Here is a 12,057-nt window from a genome sequence, read left to right as displayed (position 1 = left end):
TTCTTGAATATCATATTTAGAATCTATGCCTGATATGTATGTCGGGTATGTCTACTCCGCTGAGTATCTATGATAATGCCAAAAATACATATGTATATTTGAATATTTGATGTGCATTTCACTACAGGGTATCTGCCAGTCATGTAATCTTGAGCACGACTCGGCCGTATGTCTCTCTCGACGTTTTGGACTTGTTTTCAGCTAAAGAGAAATCCCAACAAGCTGAGAAAAGCAATAACAACAAGGCTCGATCTGAACAATGCCAGACTTTGTACGCTTGTTTTGATGACCGACTAAAAAAAATAATAATAATAAAAAACCTCAAAGCTGAGAACAGATTTTTGCTATAAATACGAGATGTGAGTTTTGAAAAGCCTGAGTTTCCGGCAATCAACGCATTGGAGCTGTTGTGCATTTAACATTTTTATATCAGAATGTCCAGACTACTGACCATTTGCCTTCTGTCTCTGGCACTCGCTGTGCAGGTAGGTCTAGCAGATTGAGAGCGTGGCTGTTCACAGAGGTGTAATGCCGAGGACTATTTTTAGTGTGTGCTGTCGGAGAATCCTGCCGAGGGCTTGAACATCCATATTCGCGGGCAGCTGCAGCAGTATGAGAAGTACCTCGCTAACGACGATGGCTCCCACAAGGAGGATCTGCAGAAGCTGATCGGCATCTACGAGACCGCCCTGAAGACCGAGGACTTCAACGCCAAGCAGACTCTGGTGAACGAAGTGCCGTCGAAATTCTCCCCAGAGTTCGGCCAATTCGTGCAATCCAAATTGCAGGAAGATCAGATCAATGATGATATTTCGGGTGCCATCAGCTTCTACAAGTCGCTTCTGGCCAAGGGTGACTTCAAGGCTGACATTGAGAAGGCTTTGGTCGAGCTCGAGAGCCTGCAGAAGCAAACCCAATTCGAGGCTAAGAGGGATGGTTTCCTGAACCTGGAGAAGGGCTTCAGTCCCGAATTCATCAACTTCCTTAAGAGCGACGCCCTGCCCCAGATCAACAACGACCTGAAGAGTGGCGTTGAGTTCTTCGAGAAGGTTTTGGCCGAGTCCGATGTAAAGTACGCCACCGAGATTAAAGACCTGAAGGCTCAAGCTGAAGCAGCTCTAGCCGATTCCGTTACCATCGATGATAAGCAGAAGACACTCTACGAAATCAGAAATCCTGATAACGCCGATCTGATCGAATACCTCAAAGCGAAATTCGCTGAACTGAACTAAGAAATAAATTTCTCTCTCATCTTTAAAAAGCATTGAAATTATTTAGGTTGCAGCTTAATTTTCATTTTAATTAAATAAAATTAAAAAACAAAATCAAAATTCAGCTTTTTGTTAGTGTATTTTAATTATGTTAAGTAGTTTTTCTGTTGGGCTTGGCCAATAGTTGCAAGACTTCTAGAAAAGTTCTTCATAACTGGTTTATAAATAATTCCCATTGCTTATAATTGAGTCAAGGCTATTCAAAAATCTAGAAGCTGAGATAATGAGAAAATATTATCATATTTTTGTATATACAATATATTATTTTTATATGTATATGATATTTCAAAAGTGATAATTATACAAGTTATCAAGATAGAAAATATACACGACGTCACTGTATTATACGGAAGTAAGAGTCTTATAATTGGATATGTGACACTTGATAATATATGAAATTTATGCCGAACTGCTGCAGCAAATATTTAAGTTTTAATTTATATTTAGATGCACTCGTACCATTTTATATAATATATTTCATAAATTGTATATGACATGATATGCAAGTAATTCTTCCGGTGAAACCTTATTAAAAAGTAATATTATATATTTCGGTGTAGATTTTCTTATTAGAGTAGAATTTTCGACTGAGAAACTACTCAATTATGTTGTTATTTAGGAAAAAATTTTAATAATGTATGAAGATTAATATATGTTTGATTAACTTAGAAGAACATTTTTATTCATAAAAATACAGATAGAAAACAAGACTATTGAACAATAGTCTAGATTTTACCCATTTTTATTGTATTTAGGCATGGAATCGATGAGTTATATATCAAATTTATATTTTTATTTTTATGGGACACTTTATTTTTAATCAATTTACTGCATACAAAAGTGTCGTGTTTAACATTTTTAAAATTTAAAAGTAAAGGACTCATTGTCCTTATCTACTTAAATATAGTTATATTTTTATAATAAATAAATAAATTGATTCGTTAGAACTAAAGCTAGCACTTATTAAACCTATTTCTACAATGTATGTAAGATAATATTATTAATGTGTGGGTCAATGGAACCTGAACATCTATTTATGAAGTTAGAATGCCACTTCTCTATTCTACTTGATGCTAATTCTACCTTTACTTTTAAATGTAACTCCGTAGTGGAGTATATTTCAAATGAATATTAAATAACACGTTCTGAACTGTATGCCATAGTTCTGGAATGATACATTTTTGTTTTCTGATTAAAGTGTCATTTTGAAATACACTGCGCATCTCATTAGTTTGTTAACACAAAATATATTTGGTATATGTTTTACTATATTTATGAATCCCACTGTTAATATTTTTTAGAGTGGGTCACTCGATCTTCAACCGATCACATAGTCTTACACAAACTCTGTATACCCTCCATATTCAATTTTAAAGCGAACACTGACACGCTTTAAAAGTGGACAAACGAAATAGCGTAGACTGAGACTATAATAATTTCTTAATAGGCGGTGCAGGGGACTTTACAAGCTGCGCTATTATAATAATTAATGTTTTATCTCACACGTAACTTAATATTTGCAGAAATTCTACGACGAGTAGAGTATATATGAGTGATACTTGTGTTGGTCTCTCGAAACGCTATCAGCTATGCAATGACCTTGCCTGTCCCGCGGAATCAATGGATATTCGTGCATATCAATGTGCTGCATACAATAAAGTTGACTTTCAGGGTCGCCAATACAACTGGGAGCCCTACATCAAAGGTAGGGAATACACACTCTCTTACAATATATGTATACATGTGGGGAATATGTTTGTAATTGAGTTTCGCTTTCTTCATCAGACGATGCTGAGTGCGAGCTGAACTGCAAGCCATTGGGCATGAAATACTTCGCGACACTCAATGATTCGGTTATTGATGGCACCCCCTGCCAGAGGCCCGCTGAATATTATCGCTCCAATCGGTCCACTCCACTGGGTCGGGCAATATGTGTCGACGGCATTTGCAAGGTGAATGTTAATACCACTCGCTCGCCTAATCAAACTAATCAAACTAACAATAACAATTATAACTGATTGCAGATAAAACACGCTATCAGCTCGCACAGTAGTTCCATTAATTAACAACTAGTCACAATTTATGCTCGTTCCATTAATCTCTTAGCTGTGTTTCCAATTTATTAAGGTCATGTTAATGCAAATGAGTACACGACTCTGATTAGATATTCGTAGCAGTCTCAATTACAATGAATACCTGCTCTTCTTCAATATACGTATTACCCACGAATAGCTCAGCTTCTTGCTGGAGTGTACAAAGAAAAAAGCGAGAGCTTATTTCTCTATGTGTGTCTCTGCGTGTATCACTCAGATACCAAGAGCTATCCATAAACAGCAAGCTGTTGGGTAGAGGCGGCTTTGTCATGCTCGTTCGCTTTCAATAGAGATATCACTGCTTATACCTGTACAGGTTTAGCTGTAGAGAAGTGATCTGCCTTGGTGATATTCCTGTGGGCGTGGTATATCAGATATACATTTATATTAGATATAATAATATAATGATATATATATTATTATGTGTATCAGATTCTATATATCAAGGACTGTATATTAAATTCTATTTATCATATTATGTATATGAGGTTCTATATATCTGATTTTAAATCAAATTTGATATATCAGGCTCTATATTGCACTGCATGTCTGGGTAATATGAACTGATATTTGACTTTAAAGAGCTTTAAGCTTATTGTATTATATGCATGGCTAATCAGATTCCATATATCTGACTTTGAATAAGTAAGTGAGATGTGACATCCCCTAGATTGCTGCTTATTGTTGACCTTTGGTTTTTAAGGTTTTTTTTTTTTTTTTTAGCTTAGTTTGATTTAATTAATTCATTAGTTTCAAGTCTATCAAAAGAGCTATTAGCTTTTTAAACAACCCACTTACCTCTAATAGCTATAGCTATATATAATCATTTATAACCATACACTAAACATTATGACCATGATAATCATTTCTATTTAGGACCGACATGGGCCGCCTATTTATTTCTCATTAAAAGCATCGTTTAGAATTGAAAATATTTAGTCATTAGCATTTGCCATAGCCCCATGGAGCTCTAGATCTGCGAACTCCATCAGATGTGATTTCATACCATCACAATAAAGGAATTTAACAAGCTGTTCATCAATTTTTCCATATATAATTAGAAATGGCGAAAACCAATATACTCTCCTCGCTGCGTGAGCGGGAAAAAAGCGTTTGTCGATTGTGGCTGTGGTGCACACACACTTCGAGTTATGAAAAACTCTTTAGAAATAAATGAATCGCCTTGCCGAATATTTTAGTAAGCGGCGCGAATCGAAGCACGCAACACATGCGTATTCGTATCTATAAGAATCGCGCATCGTTTAATCGTTTAAGAACAATCAAAGGAAATCAAAACCCAGTTAAACAATTCAACACAAAAAATAACAATCGAAAATATATAAAAACCGACCTGAAATCAAATACAATTCTAAACTAATTTGTTAATAATAATGTTGATATCCTAATTGAATAATCATATCAGCTAAATTAGTCGACTTTAAATGTTTTTTAAATATGCAAAAAATAGAGAAAGCAATTAAAACAAAATATGAATATTAATTGAACTAAAGTTTTATTAGGACACTAGTCAAATATATTAAAATTAGTATATATGACAATTAGTTTTAGCAAGTTGCGAATTAATATTTAAATTATTTCTTAAGTGTCTCCTAAATATTTCATTAAAAATTTAAAAAAAAAAAAAAATGGAATATAATTGTAAAGAAAAAATAATATCAATAAATAAGACTTATAAATATTAGTGTAAATCCATATATAATCAATTACCAAATACTATTCTTTTTTTTTTATTTAGTTTGTTTTTATTCATTAACTTATAAAAAGGCGTTATTTTCAATATTGGCTCTGAACTTTTCCATAGATGTTTTTCACATTTTTCATGAATCATCTGAAATATTAAAGCTTGATATAATTTTAAAATATATAGAAATAATATATACTAAAGTCTTTAGTGTCAATCCATTTTTTTTTCATTTTTCTATTGTTCAATCTTTTTTTTAAAGTTCCTTCAGTTTTTGAGATATCTGTCAAAAAAGTTAATTTATTACCTATTTTCTTACCGCAAAATCGTGCAGAAATTAAATAAAAACTGGCTTTTTCTTTTTCTGTTGGCAATTTCTGCGAAACACTTGAGAATTACACTTGAATATATTGGACTGCCATAGCTATATGTACCATATGCATTTACGCAATGTACTAATATACTTAAATTGTTTTCGAATTCTTTAATTAGATCCATTTGCCGCTTTCTCGAAAATTCAGCCTATTTTTTAATTGAAACTCAAATCTACGTCAGAATTAGTTTTTTCTCAATTGTGGGCAGATCGAATAATATATTTATATACATAAATATGTATATATTGTTTTTGTATTCAAGCTTTCTCTTGACTATATGGTGACTTTTAGTTTTATAGCTATTGTAATGTCCTCTCTTTGTTTTTGTTGCTGTTAGCTAAAGCTATTTTAAAAGACTTGTGTATATCTAATAACTGAAAAAACACCATTAAAATTTGAATTTGATAGGCACTAAATATATGTACGAATTTTGCTAATATATGTATATACTTAGGCTTCTGTGGTTTCTATATTAATTTAGATGTGCGTGAAATGTAAGCTGGTGATGAAAAGAAATTGAAGCGTGCTTCAAAATTTTGAACTAAAGATATGATGTGCTGCATGATACCCTCTACTTATGTCTATTACGTAAAATGTTTAAAATATCTAATTAAGATATTGATTTTAAAGTAATTCCAGAAATTATGTGCTATATAACTAAAGAAGATGTGAAGTATAATAAATCCAGAATGATTACTTTTCAATTTGTATATGCATTAAATATGTTGTGTGGTGTATCCGAACTTTCGAAATGTTGTTCTTTTTTATCTACTATTAGTTATCACTGAAGTATTGGTATAGTGAAAATTAAAAAAGTTTTATATTAAAAATAGCAGCCCCTATACACTCACAAGCGACTCACAACCACAAGTCAAGGAAATCAAAAAGAGAAAGATTATCGAAAGGTTATGACTAAATTTGCTCTTTAAATATTTACACAACTTTTATGTAAAGAGTAGCTAAGCCTTAGTTTGAGATTTTAATTTTGAGTTCATGTTATCTGATTCAATTGTTTTGGTGTATAAGCTGCTTCTATACACCCTACTTCTGTTTAATATAGGGTACCTGAAAAGCACTTTAGTCTTGCGCTGGTCAGGTCGTAAACAACCAAGCGAGTCTGTGGCCAAGTGAAATGTGGCCATCGTAAACTTGCAAAAGTGCGTCAAATGCGGCTGCTGCTGTTTTTGCTGCTGCTGCTGCCGCTGCCGCTGCCTGTTGGCCATTAAAACAGAATTATCTTTTGCCTCGACACGGTGTTGTACTACACACTCGATGATAGTCGCCCGCGTGGCACTCACAGCGATCAGCAAATAGCCATCAGACATTTACGAGTTTATCACAACTTCAATATAAATGTTGGCATATATATTCAGATGTGTTCACATATGCATACATATCTATAGAGAGACACATACATACATACGTGTGCAGACACTTAAGAATGCGATATTGGTAATTCGCACTTGGAGCGGAAGTGAATATAAATTCCATTTGCACCTTCGCCCACCCAGAGCCATTTGCATATATTTATTTTCTACTCAATATTGTATTTTAATTGAATTGCCTTCGGCTGCTCCAGCTAAGAGGGTATATACGTTTGGGCAGTCTATAAGTAGAATTTATATAACGGATGAATTTATAGATCTACCCATTTCTCGATGTATCACTGTATTGTTGATTGTGTTTAATTTTATAAACTTTGCTGAGCGGCCATATGCGGGTTGTCTGCATATTTATAATGCCATAATTATCGTCTTCCATATAAACATACATATATTATAAGCATTTTAAATAAATATACATTTATATAATACCATAACAACACAACGTTACATATTTTGATTTGAATTGACTTTTTTATGGTCCTTCTGATGGAGCATATTTATTTGTATAAACGGCATGGTTTATATATGAGTGTACCCCTCCGAGTCTGAGAAAGCATTTCATTTTAATTGAACTTGAATATTTTTGAATATGCCTTTTGGCAGTCTGTTTGTGACAACAGCGGAGTACAGATAGTACATAGCATATGAAGATATATAGTATGTAGTATACTCTATATATAGAGAGATCTTCATCAAGAGCCTGTGTGCCTATCATATCGTATATCATGTTGTAATTCAAATAATATATTTTGTATTTCCTTTTTCATCGGGTGATATTTTCGATCCGAGATAGTTTATATTTTTGTATATATCTACCTGGAAGAGTCAGATATTGCATTAATTAGATCATATTGAATGCTCTTTAATATATGTATGTGTTAACTAGTGTTGATTTGCTTTGCTAACATAGGGTATACACATGTACAAATCATTCTGCAGAGTCTACTCTATAAATATGGCAAACCCTTATTATATAGCTGCCATTAGCAATTACCTATCTAAATTATACCCACACATCTGATATATATGCTCATATATCTGCCGCACTTCAAAGTTAACTTATTCGAAATTTATAATTGAATTTATTTTACGCACCTATAGTAAATACGTTTGTTTATGTACTGCACTGACATCTAGTGTAAATCAAATAATTAAATCGCACGCATAAACAAAGAAAATATAGAACAGATCACCTTGCACATATACATATATATATTATTTAGTGTGAGATATGCCTTGGCTGTGGCACTTGGCGTTAACCTGGCTGGTGAGTCAATTTGGACATATGTCGAGAATTCCATTCCCCCCACCTCCTCCTCTGCCCCATTTGCGATCTTTGTAAACAAAGCAAAGCGTTTTGATTCGTTTCAATTGAAATCAATTATACCATCTACATACATATACATACACATATATATACTCTGTTTTTCTTTTCTCTATTTTTTGTGTAATTACAGGCCGTTCTTGGCAACGGCTCCATAAAGGGACTATACGCTAATAGCGGTTCCGTCAGCTGCGGTGGCCTGCTCTGCCGTCCCGTCACTGGAATCTTTACACGCGATCCGTTGCCAGAGGACGCATATGTTCATGTGGCCACAATACCAGCGGGTGCCTCGAATATATCCATAACCGAACTGAAGAACAGCGCAAATTTACTTGGTGAGCTAAATACTATACTTATAAATTGATTGATATACCCTGTGCTTGCTGCGAAATTAATTATTAGATTATGGCATGCTGCCGCTGCTTTAAGTAATCTCGAATTTAAACACTCAGAATTAGTTAAACGTAATATTTACATATATCTAATGTTAATTTTTTATACATTTCAAAATCGAATGCCAACAGACAAAAAGAATAATGACACTGCATATATATACCATATTCGATATATAAAGATTATACTGGCACTATAATATGACGAGTATTAGATATTTGAGAGGGAGGGGAAACTCGTATTGCTCTTGTGCATGCATTAAGCAGCTGTAGATGTAGACAGCCAAATTAATAATCGAACAAAATATTGTAACACAAAAAATAAGAAAATTATTAACTAACTAGCAGAAATATAAATATTTCAGATTAAAACCCATACAGCTAACCATTGTACAAAATAAATTTGTAGCATAAGCTTCAAAATATTGTCAAGAATAAATTAAATAACTAAATTGTGTCAATCTAATGCTCGTTCGTCCACAGCTCATTATGATATCTCCAAGTTAGTAGTAGTTGGATATAGTAGATATAGTATAGTAGATTGCAAATAGTATTTACTTTAAATTTGTCTTCAGTACAAGATTACAATGATACAAGATTGTTACGATGTTTAATAAAAATCCGCCAAAATTGAAATTTTTCAATAGATTTGAAGTCTAAATTGCGAGTCTGAACAGGCGAAAGAAAATACTGCCATATATACAATATTTTCATAAATTAATAACTCCCTCAATATTCCCTCAAAAAATAGAATCAAATATAGCCGTTAGGAACGAGAGCAGTACTTATTTATTGAATTACTTATTTTCCTGTAATAATTTGAATTCAAGGTATAATTGTTTGCATAAGATTTATGTAATGGGGAAAAAGAATTGTAGCTGAGTATATTATATACATATAATCGTGATCAGAATCAACAATTTGAATTTGATTTAAAACATTATCGAACTTCATGAATAGAATAACATCTGTTTGGCTACAATTTTGAGACAGAGTTTAATTTAGGTTTATTTTAATCGATCTACAAAATTTAAATTTAGTTTCTTTATTTACTTAAAATTAGCATTTATTTCGAGAATATTAGCAACAGTTTAATTCCCATATTCTTTGGCTTCATTTCAATTACATTTACATTACATTAAATTTACAATTGACTTCAACAGAAACGAAATTAAAAAGACAAACATATATTCTATGATGCTTAAATTAATTTTAGTTTCTATAGCTTAAGACACATTTTAGACATCATAGATTAAATATAGAATATATTTTATATTTTTATAGAATAATATATTTATTATTGATTATTTCTCTCAGTGCTGCGTACAAGCGAGCAGAAGAGCATTTTCAATGGCGAGAACGAGATATCGGAGAGCGGATCGTATGAGGCGGCGGGCGCAACTTTTGACTACCATCGCATCGATGGAGTGCAGCAGGGCGAGGGCGTGACCGAGTGGATCACATGCACGGGTCCCATTAGGGATCCTGTCGAGCTGCTGGTATGTCCTTGAAGAAGCGTGAGGGATATTGTCCTATAACTTACTGCCACTCTATTGCTCCCCATCAGGTTTACAGCAATATTCTGAATCCTGGCATCAAGTACGAGTACCTGCTGCCCATCGTCTCGGACTCGGAGGAGAATGAGTTGTCGCTGGAGAGCAGCGATGGCTTCTTGAAAGCAGGGGCCGTCAGTGAGGATGGCAGCTCTGGTAACAGCATCCGCACGGGCCGCAAGCGTAAGTTCAACTGGAAGGTGGTCGGCTTCAGCGCCTGCACCAAGTCCTGTGGCGGCGGCACCCAGTCGCCGATAGTGCGCTGTGCCCGCGAGAATCCGGTGCGGTTTTACTCGCAGCGCCGTTGCAGTCACTCGGAGAGGCCGGTGCTCAACGAGAATCTGCTGCACTGCAACACACAGCCCTGTCCGGCCTATTGGCGGGTCGATGATTGGGGCGAGTGTCGTTGCCAGCATGGGGAGGCGGTGCGCCGACGAGAGCTCAGCTGCGTCCAGGAGCTGGCCTCGGGCATCGTGATTCATGTGGACAAGGCCGCCTGCATGGAGGAGCAGCCGCCCAGCGAAAAGCAATGTGAATGCCCCAAGGCCCGACGTCGCAACTCTGCCCGCTATCGCATGCAGCTCCATCCCGAGGGTGCTAACGGAACCCATCTCGTACGCCACCGTGCCCCGAAAGTTGTCAGCGATGCGGTGTGGCTCATGTCCGAGTGGAATCAGTACTGTTCCTCGTCTTGCGGTCCGGGCATCCAGTATCGCACCATCTTCTGCGATCGCTCCAAAACCAAGAGCGAGCGGTGTGACCCCCGCGACATTCCGGAGAACCGCAGGCCCTGCCAGCAAGCGGCCTGCGAGCTAGGCGAGTGGTTCACCGGACCCTGGTCGCCCTGTAGTGGCGATTGCTTCAATCTAACCCGCACTCGCACGGTGCTGTGCATCAAGAATCAGCTCATCACGGACGACGAGGAGTGCAAGGCGGAGCTTAAGCCACAGCCGCTCGAGAACTGTTCGCATGATGAGATTGAATACTGTGCGCCTCGCTGGCACTACTCCGAGTGGTCTGAGGTAGAGGCAATATGGCTTCCCATAAAGTTCCATTCGATTTTTAAACTCTTCCCTTTTCGTCACAGTGCACCAAGAGCTGCGATGGCGGCACCCAGCGACGCACCATTAAGTGCCTGGAGTACGATGACAAGCAGAATGCTCTACGGGAGTCCGCAAGGTGCCGCTATGCATTGAGGGAGCCCATCTATCGCAACTGCAATACACAGAAATGTGAAGGTATTTGACAATGAAATTACAACTATATTATATATTTTTGAACTGCTCTATATATATATTGCTCTAGATCTGAATACTGAACTGCTCCAAAATGATGAGGCATCGCCCTGCGTGGACAACTTTCCCAACTGCAAGTGGGCCATGCAGGCCAAGCTGTGCAACTATGAATACTATAGGAACAATTGCTGCTTCTCCTGCACTCGTCCTTATTAAATCGAACAGAATGTAGCTTCAGTTGTTGCGAATGAGTGGAAAATGAAACAGAAAAACAAAAAGAACAAGAAAATAACGAAAAACGTGATCTTAAAGCAATTTCTTACATACATATGCATATATATTCATAAATGATCATTAGTAGATACATATGTATATGCATAACTATCAAAACTAGCTGCAAATTCTGAGTATGAATTCCAATTTGACATACGAGTGCATTTACATCTACTAACATATACCGCCTAAGTGCATAAATACGTAAACGAAACATAAACAAAGCAAAGCATTTTACTAAACCTAACTCACACATGTAAGCTGAATTTTGACCTGAAGTTAATCAAGTGCCACACTTAAAGATATTATACGAAAATCTTTTAACACCCATAAAGTGTCTTCAGTACTATGAATATTCGGCGAGGGCTGGACTAAAACTCTGTCCGATCTTACAACAAATATATATTCATACATATATGTATATTCATTTAAATAAATTAATTTTATTTCTTTAA

At 35.8% G+C, this 12,057-nt stretch overlaps 2 protein-coding genes across 5 annotated transcripts in view; both read left to right on the top strand.

Annotated features, from left to right (window-relative positions):
* Nucleotides 1-12,057, top strand: part of LOC6577976 (thrombospondin type-1 domain-containing protein 4) — a 26,059-nt gene extending 14,002 nt beyond the window's left edge. For 2 of the 4 annotated variants that reach the window (XM_032728674.2, XM_002003871.4), the window contains exons 5-11: nucleotides 2,795-2,976; nucleotides 3,057-3,223; nucleotides 8,283-8,484; nucleotides 9,859-10,040; nucleotides 10,109-11,116; nucleotides 11,182-11,332; nucleotides 11,400-12,057. In XM_032728674.2, coding sequence (XP_032584565.1) covers nucleotides 2,795-2,976; nucleotides 3,057-3,223; nucleotides 8,283-8,484; nucleotides 9,859-10,040; nucleotides 10,109-11,116; nucleotides 11,182-11,332; nucleotides 11,400-11,545 — 2,038 coding nt within the window. In that variant the 3' untranslated portion in view covers nucleotides 11,546-12,057. Of the gene's footprint in view, nucleotides 1-2,794; nucleotides 2,977-3,056; nucleotides 3,224-4,568; nucleotides 4,665-7,876; nucleotides 8,093-8,282; nucleotides 8,485-9,858; nucleotides 10,041-10,108; nucleotides 11,117-11,181; nucleotides 11,333-11,399 lie in introns of those variants that run through there. The other 2 variants (XM_032728675.2, XM_015165927.3) reach the window with 2 other exon arrangements.
* On the top strand, nucleotides 373-1,335 carry LOC26527291. The gene is made up of 2 exons (XM_015165928.3): nucleotides 373-485; nucleotides 549-1,335. Exons 1-2 carry the CDS (start codon nucleotides 435-437, stop codon nucleotides 1,230-1,232), a joined length of 735 nt encoding a protein of 244 aa, XP_015021414.1. The 5' UTR covers nucleotides 373-434; the 3' UTR covers nucleotides 1,233-1,335.

The sequence above is a fragment of the Drosophila mojavensis genome, unplaced genomic scaffold (assembly GCF_018153725.1).
Source record: "Drosophila mojavensis isolate 15081-1352.22 unplaced genomic scaffold, ASM1815372v1 contig_49, whole genome shotgun sequence".
Taxonomy (NCBI): Eukaryota; Metazoa; Arthropoda; class Insecta; order Diptera; family Drosophilidae; genus Drosophila; species Drosophila mojavensis.
Note: the sequence above shows the minus strand (reverse complement) of the source record. Positions and strands in the feature narration are given on the sequence as shown.

Bases quoted from the DNA above. Each gene is read 5' to 3' on its own strand.
- LOC26527291 (XM_015165928.3), top strand. From the start codon at position 435: ATGTCCAGACTACTGACCATTTGCCTTCTGTCTCTGGCACTCGCTGTG. The intron at 486-548 runs GTAGGTCTAGCA...GACTATTTTTAG, and splicing joins CTCTGGCACTCGCTGTGCAG to TGTGTGCTGTCGGAGAATCC.